Source organism: Leptodactylus fuscus, chromosome 3 (genome assembly GCF_031893055.1).
Source record: "Leptodactylus fuscus isolate aLepFus1 chromosome 3, aLepFus1.hap2, whole genome shotgun sequence".
Lineage (NCBI taxonomy): Eukaryota > Metazoa > Chordata > Amphibia > Anura > Leptodactylidae > Leptodactylus > Leptodactylus fuscus.
This window is the reverse complement of record NC_134267.1, coordinates 16897807-16920668: the sequence shown is the minus strand read 5'-3', so window position 1 is coordinate 16920668 and position 22862 is coordinate 16897807. Positions and strand designations below refer to the sequence as shown.

The 22862-nt window shown below is 41.6% G+C and overlaps 1 protein-coding gene across 1 annotated transcript in view; it reads left to right on the top strand.

Moving 5' to 3' along the window:
• The window catches only part of USH2A (usherin), a 514207-nt gene that overhangs the window by 52391 nt on the left and 438954 nt on the right, over positions 1 to 22862 (top strand). Inside the window, exons 10-11 of the mRNA XM_075267084.1 lie at positions 11925 to 12120; positions 16685 to 16815. Coding sequence (XP_075123185.1) covers positions 11925 to 12120; positions 16685 to 16815 — 327 coding nt within the window. The remainder of the gene's footprint in view (positions 1 to 11924; positions 12121 to 16684; positions 16816 to 22862) is intronic.

Here is a 22862-nt window from a genome sequence, read left to right as displayed (position 1 = left end):
ATCTCTATCTACATCATACCTATCCATCTCCTATCTATCTATCTATCTATCTATCTATCTATCTATCTATCTATCTATCTATTTCATCTCTATCTACATCATACCTATCCATCTCCTATCTATCTATCTATCTATCTATCTATCTATCTATCTATCTATCCATCTCCATCATATCTATCCATCTCCATCATATCTATCTATCTATCTATCTATCTATCTATCCATCTCCTATCTATCTATCTATCTATCTATCTATCTATCCATCCATCTCCTATCTATCTATCTATCTATCTATCTATCTATCTATCTATCCATCTCCATCATATCTATCCATCTCCATCATATCTATCTATCTATCTATCTATCTCCTATCTATCTATCTATCTATCTATCTATCTATCCATCTTCTATCTATCTATCTATCTATCTATCTATCTATCTATCTATCTATCTATCCATCTATCTATCTATCCATCTCCTATCTATCTATCTATCTATCTATCTATCTATCTATCTCCATCATATCTATCTATCTATCTCCTATCTATCTATCTATCTATCTATCATCTATCACCTATCTATCTATCTATCTATCTCAGTGGCGGATCCAGGGTTTGCGGGGCCCTGGGCAATTGACTTTGGCGGGGCCCTACGCGCAGCGCGCCGCAGCAAATTAGGCCCAGCCCACTTTTATGTTGACTCCACCCATTCTCATTCATTTTTCATGTGATTCCACACAGTATAATCCTCCTACAGTCACCCGTAAATTATGTCCCCCCCCCTCCATCTCTCCCCATTTTCATATACACCCTTCATCTACCCCTAGTTTCATGTCCCCCCCTCTATCTATGTCCCCAGTTTAATGCCATTCTACCCCTTTATCTGCCCACAGTTTCATGTCCCCCCGTCTCTGCCCGTGTTATGCCGTTCTCCCCCCTTCATCTGTCCCAATGTCATGCCATTCTCCCCCCCTTCATCTGCCCCAATGTCATGCCATTCTCCCCCCCTTCATCTGCCCCAGTGTCATGCCATCCCCCCCTTCATCTGCCCCAGTATCATGCCATTCTCCCCCCTTCATCTGCCTCAGTGTCATGCCGTTCTCCCCCCCCTTCATTTGCCCCAGTGTCATGCCATTCTCTCCCCCTTTATTTGCCCCAGTGTCATGCCGTTCTCGCCCCTTCATCTGCCCCAGTGTCATGCTGTTCTCCCCCTCCATCTGCCCCAGTGTCATGCCGTTCTCCCCCCTTCATCTGCCCCAGGGTCATGCCGTTCTCCCCCCCCCCTCTTCATCTTCCCCAGTGTCATGCCATTCCCCCCTCCCCTTCATTTGCCCCCCAGTTTCATTGGGCTCCCTCCATCTCTGTCCCCAGTGTCATGCCATTCTCTCCCCCTTCATTTGCCCCAGTGTCATGCCGTTCTCGCCCCTTCATCTGCCCCAGTGTCATGCTGTTCTCCCCCTCCATCTGCCCCAGTGTCATGCCGTTCTCCCCCCTTCATCTTCCCCAGTGTCATGCCGTTCCCCCCTCCCCTTCATTTGCCCCCCAGTTTCATTGGGCCCCCTTCATTATGTTCCACCTTAATATTTAATACAAAACAAACACTTACACTCACCTTCTATCACTCACCTTCCATCGTTCCCTCGATGCTCCTCTCTCCAGTCACATACGCGATTAAAGCAGGAGCTGTGACCTCAGCTCCTGCTTGGCTCCGGCCCGGCTTGCGTGTGTAGGCGCGATGTGATGACGTCATCGCGCCTACACACACAAGCCGGAGCTTTAAAGCAGGAGCTGATCTCACAGCTCCTGCATCGCGTATGTATTCAGCTCATCGGCGGACGGACGCCGATGAGCTGAAATCGTGACAGGCAAGTGCCGGGGAGCCCCCAGAGGCTCTGTGGGCCCCAGCACTTGCCCGACTATGCCAGTTGCCCGGCTCGCCCGGCCCTGGATCCGCCCCTGATCTATCTATCTATCTATCTATCTATCTATCTATCTAGGTCATATCTATCTATCTATCTATCTATCTATCTATCTATCTATCTATCTCTAATCTATGTATGAGTTATCTTTGCTCACCTCAGTACTTGTACACCTTATCTGGATACAGAGATTTGTTCTTTGTATCCGTTTTGTCTTTTCTTCCATTTTTCCCAGAATATTCTTAGCACTACACTCCTATATGATACATACCGCAGTCAATAGGAAGCCACTAATTTTCATCCGCTTAGTATTATCATACGACGTGTCATAAATCCTACAAAACAAACCCTTATAAGACAATATATAATGCGGGCTGTAAGTTATTTTTGTATAACGCTGACAATCTCGTGGCGGTGAGAGAAGGGGAATCTGTCCGGGACACAAAACTATTATTTTGAATGAACAGTTAAAGGAACTGTAGATTAGGACTGAAAGGAGATTAATGGATATAATTAAACTAATAGACACGTGAACTTGTATGATTTATTTTTACAATTGTGCCATTAATCAGAAATTTAGATCCTTAATAAGCCTGAATTTGCTAATTTTTTTTTTTCCTGGCGTGTACAGTAACACTCAGAAATGTCTTTGTGAAGTGTCTTTGTCTTATTTGATAGCACTTTGATAATCCAGATCGCTATATAGCGCTTCTCCGATCTTATCTTACGTTTATTGCTGTGCGCCTATGAGTAAAGGATTGTATACAGTACATAGTAACACAATAACATAGTAACATAGTAGATGAGGTTGGATGAAGACGCAGGTCCATCAAGGCCAACCTGCATTGTCTACCAATAAATATTTGGACACCAAGTAAAGTTCTGCGGAGGTGGAGTTATGGTCTGGGGGTGTTTCTCCTGGCATGGACCCTTAGTCCCAGTGCATAGCAAACTCAAAGCCAACACCTATTGCACTATTTTGGATAACAGTGTGCTTCCTACATTATGGGTCGGACCAATGTTACTTCCAGGATGACAACGCCAGCTGTCATGTAGCGAGGAACCAGTAAGGTTCTGAAACGCGTAGCTTAAACAATCTCTGTACGCTGGGTGTACTTACCTGTGATGCTTACATTTTTTTTAATGCGGAAATAAAAGTTAATTTTTACCTTCTGGAGACGCTGGATATTCTTTACTTTTTGCTGTCATGTAGCGAGGTCTACCATGGCTTGGTACAGTGACAATCAGGTTAACCGACTGGACTGGCCTGCCCAGAGCCCAGACTTGAACCCTGTCGAGCACCTCTGAGACAAGTTGGATCGGCGAACTAAGGGGTGCAGCAGCCGACCAAAATTGGTGAAAGAACTTACCTGTCTTCTCCAAGCCGAATGGATTAACATACCACTAGCTGTACATACAAGGACTTGTGGAAAGCATGCCCCGGAAGGATGAGGCTGTAATTGCCACTTGGACCACAGGTGTCCAAATACTTATTGGTAGACAGTGTATATCCCTACAGTCCTACAGTGTTGATCCAAAAGAATGGAAAACCAATCCATTAGGCTGATGCCAATTTTCCCATATCAGAGGAAAAAAATTCTTCCAAAATCCAATTTTGGCAATGAGTATAAAACCCTCGATCAACTTGTCTTCACTAAAAAATCTAAAACCCATAACCTGGAATATTTTTTCATTCTAGACCCTTCTTGAATTTGCACAAAAAAATTTTGGAGTTTCAACCCATGGATCACTATTATACTCTAGGGTCTCTTAAGACCACAAAGTATATTGAGCAAGATGCCCAGGGAAGGTGCAGCAAAAGAAATGCTGATTATCACCTTCCTCTCTTCTTCTGGGCACCCTTGTGGGATTTAGTGTTCACTTCTAGGATCTTCAGAACACATTAGGCCTCTTCTATGATGCAATGGGCCCTAAAGGACTACTAAGGCTCATTCTTGGGTCTTAGGGGTCAGGTGGGGCACGCTAACATCAAGACGAATTACGCAAACACCATGTTATCAACACTCTCCACGTGACTGCTGAAGCCCATCACAATCCTCAGTAGTTCCCCATTACATCACAAAAGAAACAAGAAGAGGCATGAAGACCCTTCGGAACAAATACCTGATCAGTGTTTTTTTTTATTTATTCACACTTCCCCATGGCCACCACTTTTTATACTTTGGGGTCTGAAGAGAAGCCAAAGTATAGTAAACATCCTTAAGGTTCGTATTGAACAAGTAGGTCTCCATCTTGCCAACAAAGCAAAACTGATCCATCAAGACATGGACTCCACAAGACTTCTGAAGGTGTCCCGTGGTATCTGGCACCAAGATATTAGCAGCAAGGTCTGTAAGTTCTGTAAATTCTGAGATTCAACCTCCATAGATCAGACTTCCCACAGATGCCCAATCAAATTGTGATCTAGGGACTTTTGAGGCCGAGTCGCCATCTTGAACTCTTTCATGTTCTTCAAGCTATGTCTAGATAAGCAGTACATGTCTTGTCCAGGTCATCTTCCATTGCCCCTCTGACTGGTCTCAATGAGGTATATTGATGGAATATTGTTCCTGAGGTTCCTGGTTACCAATACTATGAGACTGTTCCGGGGTCTAACTAAACCCAGCTCAGCCCTAACAAAGGCAAAAATCACTATAACGGGGCTGTTCCTTCTAGTAACCAAAGCTGCTAGACTGTCCATGTTACAGTGGAATACTATGGGGTAAATAACATAGAAAGTATTTTCTGACCTTTGAGGGACAAATCATACAAAAGTACAAATAAAACTAAAAAACATGAAAGGCCCAACAATAATCGTTGTTCTCATCATTCATTAGAACTCAAGCAATGATAAAATTCTCCTGAAAAAGACATGTGTAGATCAATTATATATTACCAGTAGAAATAGAAAGTTTATTTTAGGGTAACACTATGCGATTCCAAAAAAAAAAAAATAAACTAGACTATACTAAATCATTTTTTCTTAGTATTTTTTCCTAACAACATATGGCTAAAAAGTTTTAGAATAGTGCAACAAATTTAAAAAAAAAAAATTTTTTTAGTATGTCTAAGTTATTCTTAGTAGTTTTCCAAATTACGTGGGTAAAAGGTCTATAAGAAGCGAAAAAATATTTCGAAAAATAATTAAAAAATCACATTAAAAAAAACCATATGGCTAGCCCAATAAATACCGTATATACTTGAGTATAATCCGAATTTTTCAGCACAGTTTTTGTACTGAAAAAGCCCCCCTTGGCTTATACTCGAGTCAGCAAAAAAAAAAAAAAAAATTTTGTTTTAGGGGATGGGGGTCTATGTCCTGCCGCAATATCAATGTATAGAATCTCCCATAAAAAATAGTAGGAAAAAATAAAAAAATAAAAGTTGTAAATCCCTCCTTTCTCTAGAATACATATAAAAGTAGAAAATTACTGTGAAACACATACACATTAGGTATCCCTGTGTCTACTGAATATAGGGGATCTGCAGTGCTCCTGTTCCATCGGGAAGGGGTTAATAGGAGCACTGCAGATACCCTATATTCAGCCAGGCTGAATTCCAAGTGGGGGAAAGAAAAAACAGTCCTCAAGCTCAGGGAAGGGGCAGACAGACAACCAAAACACCCCCTCCCCTTCCCCAGCACCTACTGCACCAAAAACTCCGACCATTTTAATTTTTGAAATTTTCCAGTAGCTGCTGCATTTTCCCCCCTTAGCTTATACTCGAGTCAATAAGTTTTCCCAGTTTTTTGTGGTAAAATTAGGGGGGTCGGCTTATATTCGGGTCGGCTTAAACTAGAGTATATACAGTAAAAATGTTGTAGTCTTTCATATACTAAAAATGACTAAACAGTGACTAGTCCTAATAGCCCAAAATACCCTAGCTCTTAATCCATTAAAAAGAATGCCTATACAATATTTTTTAATGGAATTTTTTTTTTAAAGTCCTACTTTCGTCACGGATCCCATTGCGATGCTGCTATCTATCTGATCGGTAGTAGAGGCAGGTCACCACTGAGTGGTCATTTCCTGTGTGTTTTTAAGGAACAGGAAGCCAAGACCTGAGAAGAAATTATGGTAGACTAAAAAAATTTTTAATAAAAAATGTCCTAAAAAATAAGTGAACTTTTTTTTATTGTTGAATATTCCTATTCAGTTCTCGAGACGACTATAACGACCTCCGTTTATAGACTTTGGAATGAACCCCAAATCTGTAGGTGACCACGGCTTTATAGCAAGGTAACCACATAAGTAATGGTCGGAGCGCTTTGCCTCCATTACTCTTTCATTATCCTCTGAACCTATATCATTATCATGACATTGACGCCATAATCAACTCAAATTACCGCTGATGATAAAATCCTGCAGTGCTTAAGATTGATAGCGTTAAGGAATATGTCAGCCCTGTGTGGGCCAAGCGGAGCCCCTCTACAACGTTCATTTCCCTGACCTTATTTCCGAGGTAGATGTCAATTATTTATTTCTACTTTCCTATGGTGATGTTTTAAACATTCTACCCTACTTGTTATTCCTGCTGGCATTGCGACTGTCCTTTGATATTATTCTTTAGTACATCAAATGGGAACATTTTAGTATTTTTTGATTGCCCTGATAGTTTCATGCAAGTTTTAATGTATTCAGTTCAAAGATCTTAAGAAAGTCTGGCTCATTACTGGATAGGCAATAAAAAACAGAAATGATTCCGACAGAGTATATTGAGCTATATTTCCCAACAGAAAAAGTGAGCACTGATTCATTACGGCTGACCACAGATGTGTAGGGGGTTTCGAGAAAATTAGGAAAGTGCGTGACATTCATAGATCTGCTATCAGTGGCCGGACTAAAGTGTCATTTATTAGAGGATACTCTACTGTAATTTCTGTAATATGTATCTATATCATTTTTTAATTAGAAATTTTAATTTTGAATTTAATTTTTTTTTTAATCACGCAAGATTGTTTATTTAAAAAAATATATATTTTTTAATAACATGAATTATCGTAAATAAAAATGTGTATATATATATATAAAAAAATAATATAGGGTGCAGTATTTATATTTTTTCTGGAAAAAAAAAAATTATGTTGACTATTATTTATCATTGTTTTAATTATATATTTTGTAACCAATCAAGATGGTCAATTTATAAATTTTTTAAATAATTTTAATAAGAACATGAATTATTGTATAATTCAAAAAAAAAAAAAAAATATATATATATATATATATATATATATATATATATATATATATATATATATATAACATAGGGTACCGTATCATTTCTATGTTTTCGGGAAAAAAATAATGTTGACTATTATTTATATATTTTGTAAAAAAGCAAGATGGTTTATGAATAACTAATAATTTTTATTAATAATAATAATTAATAAAATAATACAAAACATATATAAATAAAACAAATAATGATTGATCATTAATAACATGAATTATTGTATAATAGTAAATAAAAACTTGTAGATATAAGAAAAAAATAATATAGGGTATTATTTATGTGTTTTCTTAAAAAAAATAAACATTATAAAGAATTATTTATCTTTTTTTCTGAAAAAAATTATGTAGATTGTTATAATAATACATTGCACTAAATTAAAAAATATAATTAAAACATTACATTAATTTTCCAGAAAAAAATGATAAATTATTTATCATTTTCTTTCAGAAAAAAAAACAATGTAGTGTATTAATTTTTATTTTTTGAAAAAATAAAGTATTGTTATTATCATTTTTTTCAGAATTTTTTTCGGAAATTTTCTACGGTAGGGTTCTTTTCTTTATGCTTAAAAAAAATATATGAAATAATAATTTTAATGTAACAGTTAAAGAAGTTGTTCTGGATTTTTTTTTTTAATGACCTATTCTTAGGATCGGTCATTAGTTTTTGATCAGAAGCTGGCGCCAATGATATCTGAGATGCAGTAAGGCCAGGTTCAGAAGGGGTTTTTTGGTCCAGAATTTGACGCGGAGGCCGCCTCAGATTCTGGAACAAAAAATGGCTAGCTGTGCCTGGATGCCGATGCAGTGCATCGGTATCCAGTCGCGGCATTCTGCTCCGGATTAGGCCTAAATGAATGGGCCTAGTCGGGAGGGAGGTGTCGCGGAGCGAATCCACCGGAAGAAAGAGCATGTCGCTTTTTTTTTCCATGAGCAGGAACAAATCGCTCATAGAAAAAGGAAATTCCGCGTCAAAATCCAGCCCAAAATACCCTGTGTGAACCCGTCCTAACAATGCCCAACCACTATACTTCTGGCTCCATATACTGTAGTAAGGGCCAGCCCCAAACACTTGATCCATGTGAGGATCAGTTATCGACGCCCCACCAATCAGACATTTATTAGCTATCCTAAGACTGAGTGCACACAGGGTTTTTTGGTTTGCAAACTTAGGTGGAGGTTGCCTCAGTTTCTGGACCAAAAGACGGGTAGCCGCGAAGAAATGGCTTCCGGAAAAAAGACCTGACCAGCTCCCACTGATTTCAATGGGAGCTGTCTTTTTGGTCATGATTTTGACCAAAAAAAACCATGTGCACTTACCCTAAGGGCAGTCCATTAAAAAAAAAATCCTACAAAACCCCTTAAAGGTTATGTAGCGAGCCACAGCTAAATAAAGCTTCAAAAAATTTTTTTTTACTCAGCATTTTTTATTATATTTTTGCAGATTTTTTCTTTCTACCCTAAATCTATAGGAAACCGCTCAGGTTTCTGCAGCTAAAATTGACATAACATACATATTTAGCCTAATACTCCACAGTTCAGAAATGAACACTTTTGGCTGTTGTAGAAACACAGCCGAATAAAATTCTGCCTAGTACAGTACCCTAGAGCCGAATGAGATTTTGTGTGTACTCATCCAAATATTCTGGGGGGAAAATGTAACTGTAAATGTGAAAGTGAAAAAAAAAATCTGAATTTTCCCCATAGACTTACATGAAAAACATGTGGCCTTAGCCTAAAAGGGTTTTCTGGGACTTTGATATTGATGATCAAGTATATAGGCCAAGTGTAGGGGACAGATCAATCTGGTATTGGTGGCCTATCAATATTCTGAATACCCCCCCCCCAAAAAAAAAAAAAAAAAATAGAAGTCAAACAATACATTATAACAATACGGAAAATAGTGAGGAAAAAATATAACCCATCTTGCAAAAAACAAGTCCTGATGCTGCTAATTTGATAGAAATATCAAATATCTGTATGTTATTATTTAATGAGGTTGTGTTAGGAGTGAGCCAATATCCACTTTTCCCATTTGAGGACATAGACTTCATTGGATCAAGAAGAAAGCAAGAAAGTAAGACTTGTGTCTGCTTCACCTTACTTGCCTCAGCTATTAGAGTAGAGCAAATTTCTTGAGATTTTTGTTTTGAGTCAGATTCACTCCAATCTGCTGTCAGATTTGGTCTAGGGATGGGTGAACCTCACCAGATTCGTTTCAACAAATGTTTGTGAGGAAGACGCATGTGATATGGAGAGCGGTACGGGTTGGGAAACGCCAAACACACAGCGCACTATAAATCACAGAAACTGGGAACCCTTACCAGCAGATCTTCAGGGTGAGGAGCAGGTCCAAGGAACTAGAGGGCAGCAGCGGGTGGTCAACAGGGAGTCAAGCGTAGTCGTTCAGTCCGGGTCATCAACAAGAGGGCAGAGGGTATTTCAAAGGGAAGGTCAGGCAGGCCGAGTCCATAACAGGAGCAGTAGAGCAGTAAAAAAAACGGATACAGGTAGCGGAGGTCTACAGGCAAGCCGGGGTCATAAACAGGAGCAGGCACAGTACACAATCAGGAGGCAAAAAGGCAGAGTCAGAGGTCAAGGTAAAGGGTCAGTAAAACCAAGCAATCAGACACAGGATAACGCTTACTATCAGGAACTAACAGGAGAACACTGAATGGCCAGTGGTGGTCCGGAGCCAGAGCCATCCTTAAATAGGCTCCAGCCCACCGCTAGCCCATAAACCGGAAGTCCCCCATCTGGCTCAGGAGGAGACCGGCAACCCTTGCACATCGGTGCAGAGGCTCTGGCCCTACTCCTAACAGCATGAAGAGACTGGAAGAAGCCTGAAGAGGATGCCAACTTACCATGTTCCATCTATAATGCTAGTGTCTTTTAATGTTGTATGGAGGCCATTGGGTCTCTTGAGGCTCCAGGGCCTGGTAGTGATAACTGCCTCTGTACCCCCTGTAACTACTACCATGGGACCATTGGCCCCTGGGAGGGGCTTAAAAATAACAAACCATCCTACTCATCTCTTCTTGGTTCTTAAGTGGTGTCTACTGTGGCTCTGCATCCTTTTCAGGCCTCTTCCCGCCTTCTGAGTCCCAATCACAATGCTTATGATGACTACAGGTCACGAAGCTTGCATCATGCTGTTGGTGCGCCCAATGTGTCCTCTGGACCGATGATAGTTCCCCAGTGCAACTAATGTAATTTTGGAGGCCAGAAGAGACCCAAAGAGGAAAAGGAGAATCCTCAACAAACCCCAGGAAAAGTGGATAAGACTTTTTGGTATAATTACTTACATCTCCTAGGCCTCTGTTTATTATACTTTGGGGTAGGCAAGACCTCTGAGTATAATAGTGGTCTTGGGTGATCAAATCCAAAAATTTCAAGTTCAGCTGAACTCAAAGTTTTTGGAAAATTCTTAACACACCCTGCTCATTACGAACCGGTTCACTCATACAACATTAGATAGTAGGGTTGAGCCGATCTTGAGATTTCAGGATTGTTTTTAAAATCTGACTTTCGATCATTTTCCGGCCGATTCCGAAATTTGCTCGATCGCCGATCGGGATCCGATCTTTCCCGATCCTGATCGCCCAACTCTGTTAATGATATATACATGAATAGGGTTGAGCCAATCTTGAGATAACCTAGAACCTCGATCCCGCTGGAAAAGATGGGAATCGGAATTCCAGTGAAATTTACTCAATCGCCGATCGTAATCCGATCTTTTCCGATCCCTATTAGACAGGTGAATATCATGGTTATGAGTATAAGTGGAAAGGACCTTCTTCTCATGTCTTGGTTCCGGATACCATACCACAGGACACCGTCGGAGGTCTTGTGGCTTCTATACTCTACCATACCTTGATGAATCAAAGCTTTTTTTTTGGCACAAGGCTAACCTAACACAATATTACACAGTTAGTTTTAATGTTCTGGCTGATCTCTTTATATTGCCTTGCTCACATTGAAGTCCGCATCGACAATTAAAAACACCTAATACGAATGACTAACCTATGACGTTCCCAACTATTCGGCCCAATCCTCCTCAGATATGAAGATCCCAGCCCTATAAATCCCATTTATCCTCTTGTTTCTTGCTCCAAATTACAGTAAATTTTAATGGAAGTCTCGGAATCTTCAAGAATCCCCGTCCGCTCTGACATTGCTTCTTTTTTTTTTTTCGTTAACTTTTGCCACTAAGTATACACTGCATTTTTATGCAAATTTCCGCAAGCTTCTATGCCTCGGGGGATTGCCCTGGAGGGAAATTCAGGCATGGTTTGATTTATGGTACATTTGCTGTAGTTAGTCCATTTTACTGCTGGTGTATTACTTTTAGTTAGCCGTGCTAACAGCTTTAACTTAAAAATTAAGCCCTTTAAGTGGAACAATATTTATTGTGCCATTACGGGGAAGCCTCTTGGTAGAAGAAGGCATCTACTGGGGTCAAACTTCAAAGAAAAGCGATGCCAACAGACGGACAGGGTCACATGAATATGTATGAGCGTGCTTACTGTGACCCACCGAAGTCATTGTGCAGCACATAGGAGGGTATAAATCCCTATTTTTCAAAAGGATAAAGAGCCTCAGGCAATTTCGTTCAGTGACTAAATTGTTCCTAAGAGTGAGAATTGGTTAATCCATATTTTCCAAAATTATCACATGAAAACAAGCTGATAAGCTTATAAATTGTACATGAACGTGGGACTGGAACTACGACTCTGAATTTCCTTTTTTTTCCTCCTATTTTTTGTCTCCAGTGTGATCGCTGCTTGCCCCTCTATAACAACAAGCCATTTCGACAAGGTGACCATGTGAATGCTTACAACTGCGTACCGTGTCGGTGCAACGACCATTCATCCAGCTGCCACTATAACGCAAGTCTAGACCCGCACCCTCACGACCATGACCGAGGAGGTGGAGGGGTGTGTGACAACTGTTTGCACAACACTGCAGGTAATGTGTTCACTGTTACAGTATCACCAGTAGAAGAGCTGTTGTGAAAGAATATATTTGCAAAGATTAAAGGGGTTCTCCATCACAGGAATCTCACAGGCAATGGGGTGAGTGTAAAAATTTTTTAAAAAAGTCACATGGACCTATCCCGGGACCTCCTCCCATGTCAGAAAGTGGAGAGGTTCACATGAGTGCTGAGGACAATCACAGACCTTTGTAGTGACTGGTGAGGAACCAATGATGTATCCGAGTGACGTTACTAATCCCTCACCGGTGACCACTAAGGCCAATAATTAGCAATCACGTCACAGTCTCCATTTTTCGACCCGGTGAGACCCAACATAGGAAGGAAAGGTGACAAAAATTGTACCATGGAGTGCTAGGGATAGAAAAGTGTGATTTTCTAAAATTATTATTATTATTGTTATTGTTCTACACCCTTCCTGGCTGCCCCTGTGCCTTATGATTCCTGGAGAACTTCTTTAAAGGTGCTCCATCAGCAAAATCATGCTGCTAGAGCCCCACATATGCATGCATAGCCTTTAAAAAGGCTATTCAGGCATCGGTAAAGTTATATTAAACCCCCCCCCACCCCCCGTTTTATAAAAAATAACCTAAAAAAGAATGTGCTCTACTTACGGATCGTGCACGCTGGGCGGGAATTCAGGGTGTTCCTTCATCTTCTTCCCCGCCTCTTCTTCCTCCGGTCCCGTCTTCTTCCAGCGCTCGTTCGCGGACACTGATATGAAAAAAGGCCTGGGCGCATGCGCAATAGCATGCGGCTTCTACTACGGCTACTGCGCATGCGCCCCGGCTATCACTGTCCGTTCGCGAGCACTGGAGGAAGACAGGACCGGAGGAAGAAGAGGCGGGGATGAAGATGAAGACACACCCTGAATGCCCGCCCAGGGTGCACGTTCGGTAAGTAGATCACATTCTTTTTTAGGTTATTTTTTTTAAAACAGGGGGGGTAGTTTAATATAACTTTAGCGGTGCCTGAATAGCCTTTTTAAAGGCTATGCACGCATATGTGGGGCTCTAGCAGCATGATTTTGCTGATAGAGCCCCTTTAAAGGGAGAATTGTTCGAACTTGTGCGCCTTCTGCTCACACACTATGGTGCAGGTGTGTTCAGCTTTGATTCTTGCTTAAGATTTTTTTTGCCTGGTCTGAACACTGTCCTATCCTATTTCTACCGCACCTATCTCCTTCACCTTGGTTTCCCTCTGCCCCTCTAAGGCTAAGTTAACACAGAATTTTTTGGTCAGGATTTTGAGGCTGTATCTGCCTCAAAATCCTGACCAAAAACATGGCTCCCATTGAAATCAATGGGAACCGGTTAGTTCTTTTTTCCGGGAGCCGATTTGTTCTGGCTCCCGTAAAAAGAAGCAAGACGCTCATTCTTTCAGTCGGATTTGCCTTGCGACATCCGCCTGAAGCCACTCCCTCCTCCCGACTAGGCCCATTCATTTGGGCCTAATCCGAAGTGGAGTGTGCAACCCGGGCTGGGGTGATATGCTAGGTCTGGCGACAGTAACCTATCTATCTGCAGGGCTGGGGTGATATGCTGGTTCTGGTGACACTAACCTATCTATCTGCAGGACTGGGGTGATATGCTGGTTCTGGTGACAGTAACCTATCTATCTGCAGGGCTGGGGTGATATGTTGGTTCTGGTGACAGTAACCTATCTATCTGCAGGGCTGGGGTGATATGCTGGTTCTGGTGACACTAACCTATCTATCTGCAGGGCTGGGGTGATATGCTAGGTCTGGCGACAGTAACCTATCTATCTGCAGGGCTGGGGTGATATGCTGGTTCTGGTGACACTAACCTATCTATCTGCAGGACTGGGGTGATATGCTGGTTCTGGTGACAGTAACCTATCTATCTGCAGGGCTGGGGTGATATGTTGGTTCTGGTGACAGTAACCTATCTATCTGCAGGGCTGGGGTGATATGTTGGTTCTGGTGACAGTAACCTATCTATCTGCAGGGCTGGGGTGATATGCTGGTTCTGGTGACAGTAACCTATCTATCTGCAGGGCTGGGGTGATATGTTGGTTCTGGTGACACTAACCTATCTATCTGCAGGGCTGGGGTGATATGCTGGTTCTGGTGACACTAACCTATCTATCTGCAGGACTGGGGTGATATGCTGGGTCTGGTGACAGTAACCTATCTATCTGCAGGGCTGGGGTGATATGTTGGTTCTGGTGACAGTAACCTATCTATCTGCAGGGCTGGGGTGATATGTTGGTTCTGGTGACAGTAACCTATCTATCTGCAGGGCTGGGGTGATATGCTGGTTCTGGTGACAGTAACCTATCTATCTGCAGGGCTGGGGTGATATGTTGGTTCTGGTGACACTAACCTATCTATCTGCAGGGTTGGGGTGATATGCTGGTTCTGGTGACAGTAACCTATCTATCTGCAGGGCTGGGGTGATATGCTGATTCTGATGACACTAACCTATCTATCTGCAGGGCTGGGGTAATATGCTGGTTCTGGTGACAGTAACCTATCTATCTGCAGGGCTGGGGTGATATGCTGGTTCTGGTGACAGTAACCTATCTATCTGCAGGGCTGGGGTGATATGCTGGTTCTGGTGACACTAACCTATCTATCTGCAGGGCTGGGGTGATATGCTGGTTCTGGTGACACTAACCTATCTATCTGCAGGGCTGGGGTGATATGCTGATTCTGGTGACAGTAACCTATCTATCTGCAGGACTGGGGTGATATACTGGGTCTGGTGACACTAACCTATCTATCTGCAGGGCTGGGGTGATATGCTGGTTCTGGTGACAGTAACCTATCTATCTGCAGGGCTGGGGTGATATGCTGGTTCTGGTGACAGTAACCTATCTATCTGCAGGGCTGGGGTGATATGCTGGCTCTGGTGACACTAACCTATCTATCTGCAGGGCTGGGGTGATATACTGGGTCTGGTGACACTAACCTATCTATCTGCAGGGCTGGGGTGATATGTTGGTTCTGGTGACACTAACCTATCTATCTGCAGGGTTGGGGTGATATGCTGGTTCTGGTGACAGTAACCTATCTATCTGCAGGGCTGGGGTGATATGCTGATTCTGATGACACTAACCTATCTATCTGCAGGGCTGGGGTAATATGCTGGTTCTGGTGACAGTAACCTATCTATCTGCAGGGCTGGGGTGATATGCTGGTTCTGGTGACAGTAACCTATCTATCTGCAGGGCTGGGGTGATATGCTGGTTCTGGTGACACTAACCTATCTATCTGCAGGGCTGGGGTGATATGCTGGTTCTGGTGACACTAACCTATCTATCTGCAGGGCTGGGGTGATATGCTGATTCTGGTGACAGTAACCTATCTATCTGCAGGACTGGGGTGATATACTGGGTCTGGTGACACTAACCTATCTATCTGCAGGGCTGGGGTGATATGCTGGTTCTGGTGACAGTAACCTATCTATCTGCAGGGCTGGGGTGATATGCTGGTTCTGGTGACAGTAACCTATCTATCTGCAGGGCTGGGGTGATATGCTGGTTCTGGTGACAGTAACCTATCTATCTGCAGGGCTGGGGTGATATGCTGTTTCTGGTGACAGTAACCTATCTATCTGCAGGGCTGGGGTGATATGCTGGGTGTGGTGACACTAACCTATCTATCTGCAGGGCTGGGGTGATATGCTGGTTCTGGTGACACTAACCTATCTATCTGCAGGGCTGGGGTGATATACTGGGTCTGGTGACACTAACCTATCTATCTGCAGGGCTGGGGTGATATGCTGGTTCTGGTGACAGTAACCTATCTATCTGCAGGGCTGGGGTGATATACTGGGTCTGGTGACACTAACCTATCTATCTGCAGGGCTGGGGTGATATGCTGGTTCTGGTGACACTAACCTATCTATCTGCAGGGCTGGGGTGATATGCTGGTTCTGGTGACAGTAACCTATCTATCTGCAGGGCTGGGGTGATATACTGGGTCTGGTGACACTAACCTATCTATCTGCAGGGCTGGGGTGATATGCTGGGTCTGGTGACAGTAACCTATCTATCTGCAGGGCTGGGGTGATATGCTGGCTCTGGTGACACTAACCTATCTATCTGCGGGGCTGGGGTGATATGCTGATTTTGGAGATGCTCCCTTTAACAAGTCACTTCATCTTGTCTTTGATACGCTGTCTATATTCTAGTATACGATATTATGGATATTATAACCTTGTAGTTGTTTCTTTTTTTTACTCTTCTGCAAATTAATTTTTGGGGGAAGGAAAAAAAAAATGCCAGCATGGACTCGCGCTGTTTACACTCTAGAATTGCCCCTATGTGCAGATCTTTCCTGAGACACCAGTTTGGGTTTGTATAACAGATGGAAGTTAAATGAAGTAAAACACGGCCTGAAACAGGTTCACGGCTTCATATGCTCCGGATCACTACATTGGCAGGTAGAGATGAAAGGGGCATGAAAATGGACACTCAGAAAATTATCCTCCTCTCCGAGGAATATGGTCGCAGCCTCCTGCACATCGCTTTACTACATTTCAGGACTAAATGTGCTCTCTATGTCTCTTTCAGGGAGAAACTGTGAAGTTTGCAAGATTTCATTTTACCGGAAATTTGAGGCCGACCCATCTGCCATTGACGTATGCCAGCCGTGTGACTGCCACGAGGCCGGCACCGCTAACAAAAGCCAGAATTGTGAAGAGGTAATTATAGCAAGTTATCTGTACAGAATGCCAAGCTCAGTGATATTGTCAGGGAGTTATAGAGGGGTTATCTAAGATTAGGAAATAGCACCACTCGTGACTAAAGGCCGAGTCTGGTAATGCAGCACAAATAAATTCACTTCCAAAGGTCTGTTATCACAGTACAGAGATAATACACACAGTGATGTCACAGTACAGGATAATACACACAGTGATGTCACAGTACAGGATAATACACACAGTGATGTCACAGTACAGAGATAATACACACAGTGATGTCACAGTACAGAGATAATACACACAGTGATGTCACAGTACAGAGATAATACACACAGTGATGTCACAGTACAGGGATAATACACACAGTGATGTCACAGTACAGAGATAATACACACAGTGATGTCACAGTACAGGGATAATACACACAGTGATGTCACAGTACAGGGATAATACACACAGTGATGTCACAGTACAGAGATAATACACACAGTGATGTCACAGTACAGGGATAATACACACAGTGATGTCACAGTACAGAGATAATACACACAGTGATGTCACAATACAGGATAATACACACAGTGATGTCACAGTACAGGGATAATACACACAGTTATGTCACAGTACAGGGATAATACACACAGTGATGTCACAGTACAGGATAATACACACAGTGATGTCACAGTACAGGATAATACACACAGTGATGTCACAGTACAGGATAATACACACAGTGATGTCACAGTACAGGATAATACACACAGTGATGTCAAAGTACAGGGATAATACACACAGTGATGTCACAGTACAGAGATAATACACACAGTGATGTCACAGTACAGGATAATACACACAGTGATGTCAAAGTACAGAGATAATACACACAGTGATGTCACAGTACAGGTATAATACACACAGTGATGTCACAGTACAGAGATAATACACACAGTGATGTCACAGTAAAGGGATAATACACACAGTGATGTCACAGTACAGGGATAATACACACAGTGATGTCACAGTACAGGGATAATACACACAGTGATGTCACAGTACAGGATAATACACACAGTGATGTCACAGTACAGGATAATACACACAGTGATGTCAAAGTACAGAGATAATACACACAGTGATGTCAAAGTACAGGGATAATACACACAGTGATGTCACAGTACAGGATAATACACACAGTGATGTCACAGTACAGGGATAATACACACAGTGATGTCACAGTACAGGGATAATACACACAGTGATGTCACAGTACAGGATAATACACACAGTGATGTCACAGTACAGGGATAATACACACAGTGATGTCACAGTACAGGATAATACACACAGTGATGTCACAGTACAGGGATAATACACACAGTGATGTCACAGTACAGAGATAATACACACAGTGATGTCACAGTACAGGATAATACACACAGTGATGTCGCAGTACAGGATAATACACACAGTGATGTCACAGTACAGAGATAATACACACAGTGATGTCACAGTACAGGGATAATACACACAGTGATGTCACAGTACAGGATAATACACACAGTGATGTCACAGTACAGGATAATACACACAGTGATGTCACAGTACAGAGATAATACACACAGTGATGTCACAGTACAGGATAATACACACAGTGATGTCACAGTACAGGATAATACACACAGTGATGTCACAGTACAGAGATAATACACACAGTGGTGTCACAGTACAGAGATAATACACACAGTGATGTCACAGTACAGAGATAATACACACAGTGGTGTCACAGTACAGAGATAATACACACAGTGATGTCACAGTAAAGAGATAATACACACAGTGATGTCACAGTACAGAGATAATACACACAGTGATGTCACAGTAAAGAGATAATACACACAGTGATGTCACAGTACAGAGATAATACACACAGTGATGTCACAGTACAGGGATAATACACACAGTGATGTCACAGTACAGGGATAATACACACAGTGATGTCACAGTACAGAGATAATACACACAGTGAAGTCACAGTACAGGGATAACTCACACAGTGATGTCACAGTACAGAGATAATACACACAGTGATGTCACAGTACAGGGATAATACACACAGTGATGTGACAGTACAGGATAATACACACAGTGATGTCACAGTACAGAGATAATACACACAGTGATGTGACAGTACAGAGATAATACACACAGTGATGTCACAGTACAGAGATAATACACACAGTGATGTCACAGTACAGAGATAATACACACAGTGGTGTCACAGTACAGAGATAATACACACAGTGATGTCACAGTAAAGAGATAATACACACAGTGATGTCACAGTACAGAGATAATACACACAGTGATGTCACAGTAAAGAGATAATACACACAGTGATGTCACAGTACAGAGATAATACACACAGTGATGTCACAGTACAGGGATAATACACACAGTGATGTCACAGTACAGGGATAATACACACAGTGATGTCACAGTACAGAGATAATACACACAGTGAAGTCACAGTACAGGGATAACTCACACAGTGATGTCACAGTACAGAGATAATACACACAGTGATGTCACAGTACAGGGATAATACACACAGTGATGTGACAGTACAGGATAATACACACAGTGATGTCACAGTACAGAGATAATACACACAGTGATGTGACAGTACAGAGATAATACACACAGTGATGTCACAGTACAGAGATAATACACACAGTGATGTCACAGTACAGAGATAATACACACAGTGATGTCACAGTACAGGGATAATACACACAGTGATGTCACAGTACAGGGATAATACACACAGTGATGTCACAGTACAGAGATAATACACACAGTGATGTGACAGTACAGAGATAATACACACAGTGAAGTCACAGTACAGGGATAATTCACACAGTGATGTCACAGTACAGAGATAATACACACAGTGATGTCACAGTACAGAGATAATACACACAGTGATGTCACAGTACATGGATAATACACACAGTGATGTGACAGTACAGGATAATACACACAGTGATGTCACAGTAGAGGATAATACACACAGTGATGTCACAGTACAGAGATAATACACACAGTGATGTCACAGTACAGAGATAATACACACAGTGATGTCACAGTACAGGGATAATACACACAGTGATGTCACAGTAGAGGATAATACACACAGTGATGTCACAGTACAGGATAATACACACAGTGATGTCACAGTACAGGGATAATACACACAGTGATGTCACAGTAAAGAGATAATACACACAGTGATGTCACAGTACAGAGATAATACACACAGTGATGTCACAGTACAGGATAATACACACAGTGATGTCACAGTACAGGATAATAGACACAGTGATGTCACAGTACAGAGATAATACACACAGTGATGTCACAGTAAAGAGATAATACACACAGTGATGTCACAGTACAGAGATAATACACACAGTGATGTCACAGTAAAGAGATAATACACACAGTGATGTCACAGTACAGAGATAATACACACAGTGATGTCACAGTACAGGGATAATACACACAGTGATGTCACAGTACAGAGATAATACACACAGTGATGTCACAGTACAGGGATAATACACACAGTGATGTCACAGTACAGGATAATACACACAGTGATGTCACAGTACAGGGTTAATACACACAGTGATGTCACAGTAAAGAGATAATACACACAGTGATGTCACAGTACAGAGATAATACACACAGTGATGTCACAGTACAGGGATAATACACACAGTGATGTCACAGTAAAGAGATAATACACACAGTGATGTCACAGTACAGGATAATAGACACAGTGATGTCACAGTACAGGATAATACACACAGTGATGTCACAGTACAGAGATAATACACACAGTGATGTCACAGTACAGGGATAATAAACTTCAGTGAAATAAATCTGACAGAACTACACTATCATACACAACCTGTGTACCGCTGTAGCGCCAGTTCTGCAGTAATGTTACCATGTTTTTGGCAGCATACACTAACACTATGACATCATGTATTGTAATGGTAATATTGCAATTTCCAGCTCCGTTGTCATTTCTTGTAATGTTTGTTGCTGCCTGTATTGTGACATGTCTAGAATTATATGAAGGGACATTGAGTAGACGGCGGCTGCAGAGAAGGCGGAAAGTGATTAAGACGCATTAAAGATGAGAATAATAAGTCAGAAGTGTAAGAGCTGCAATGAATTAGATGTTACAGAAAGTCGCCATTCAGGGTAATGGTGTAAGATGTGACCTGAGAAGATGGACCTGTACAAGGTGGAAGGTTTTTACTCATGAAAATGAATGATCAGCTCTGAAGTTATGTGCCCGGGAGAATGACACAATATCCGGCACAACCTGCGATTTTCTGCCTTCGAGTCTGAGACTAGTGGGAACAGAGGGCCGATACACATACACGGCCATACAGATCTCATACACACCCATACTACAATGCTAGAGTCTCAACTGAAGCCCCCGAACCCATGAGCAAAATCTGTACCATGGCCCCACCTACCCTTTATAATATTTGCGTCTTCTTATGTGGAAGAAGGGCCCTCGGGGTAAGGACTAAAGTAGATAACATAGTGGTCTTGTATACTTAGCTATAGGTAGTACAGAGGCACCAATAGACCAGAATGTAACAGAAATATATCATAATTAAAAACATATTTTATCATGCAATATTCATTTTGACCACTAAGCCTAATAATAAACTGACACTTGCCAATTCTGTAGGAATTTTCTTTGCAGCAGGTATCTCATGTATATCAAAGACTATTTAAAATAGAAGATAGATAACACATTAGAAGCCATCATTACATCTTCTACTGACAACAGATGATGTCACCGCTTATCTCCTCCCATCCTCCCCTCTCCATTGGGCATATCTTAGAAAACATGGCTGTTGGTCAAGTGACATCATGTCCGCTGGTCACGATGCAGTGCCCTATTAAAAGGAATGGGATTGAGCTTCAGAATGGCCATGTGACCAACGGACATGTCGTCACTTCCTAAGTAGAAGATAGCAGCCATGTTTTTTTGAAGTCCTCCGAACCCCTTTAAGGTAGAGGATGGGTATTCTAGACATAGACATTGCACACAGAAGACTATAGAGTCCCCTATCGTTGGTAGATGTGGATAGGGAAAAAATATTATTACTGTGAGATTCCCCTTTAAATAAATGTATCCGAGATGCAATACCAGCTGTAGCCATTAGTGGCGCTATTTCAGGGAATTTGAGGAACGTTTTTCTAGTTTAAGAAGGTAAAAGCTGCAATTCATTTTCCCAATTGCTGGGAATGTAATTGGTTCTAGGCTTCGTCTCTGGTCACATAGATGGTTTGTACTTGTTACTTTGTGGCTGCATTTATCTACATTTTATCCTCACAAAGAATCCATAGAACATGTTCAATTAACCTTCAAACCAGCGAGCGGATCACAAAGAGTTAACCATAAAAAAAAAAAAAAAAAAAGCGTTTGCGCCTGTGGCATAAAGCAGCTAAATAGACAGAGAAGAAGCAAAGCAAGAAACAGGGAAGCGAAGAGAAATCAATAGCTGATTCTATGATACAACACTGTGATTTCCCAGCTAGGGGAACATGGAGAAAGGAACCCCCCCTAGGCCCAGGGCCGAATCCACAGAGAACAGTCAATTTTCACTAAATGGATCTAATTCTTCAAAAAGGGATTATTTCAGATAAGAAGAAGGAACCAGCCCCTTTAACAGTGTAAAAAACAGCGGTATAACCCACGGAAAGTCTAAAATAGTGTAAGATTGAGAGAGATAAAGTCATATTCTGGTCTATATACTGGATAGATAGATAGATAGATAGATAGATAGATAGATAGATAGATAGATAGATAGATAGATAGATAGATAGATAGATATGGGATGGATAGATAGGAGATAGATAGGTAGATAGATAGATAGAGAGAGAGAGAGAGAGAGAGAGAGAGAGAGAGAGATAGATAGATAGATAGATAGATAGATAGATAGATAGATAGATAG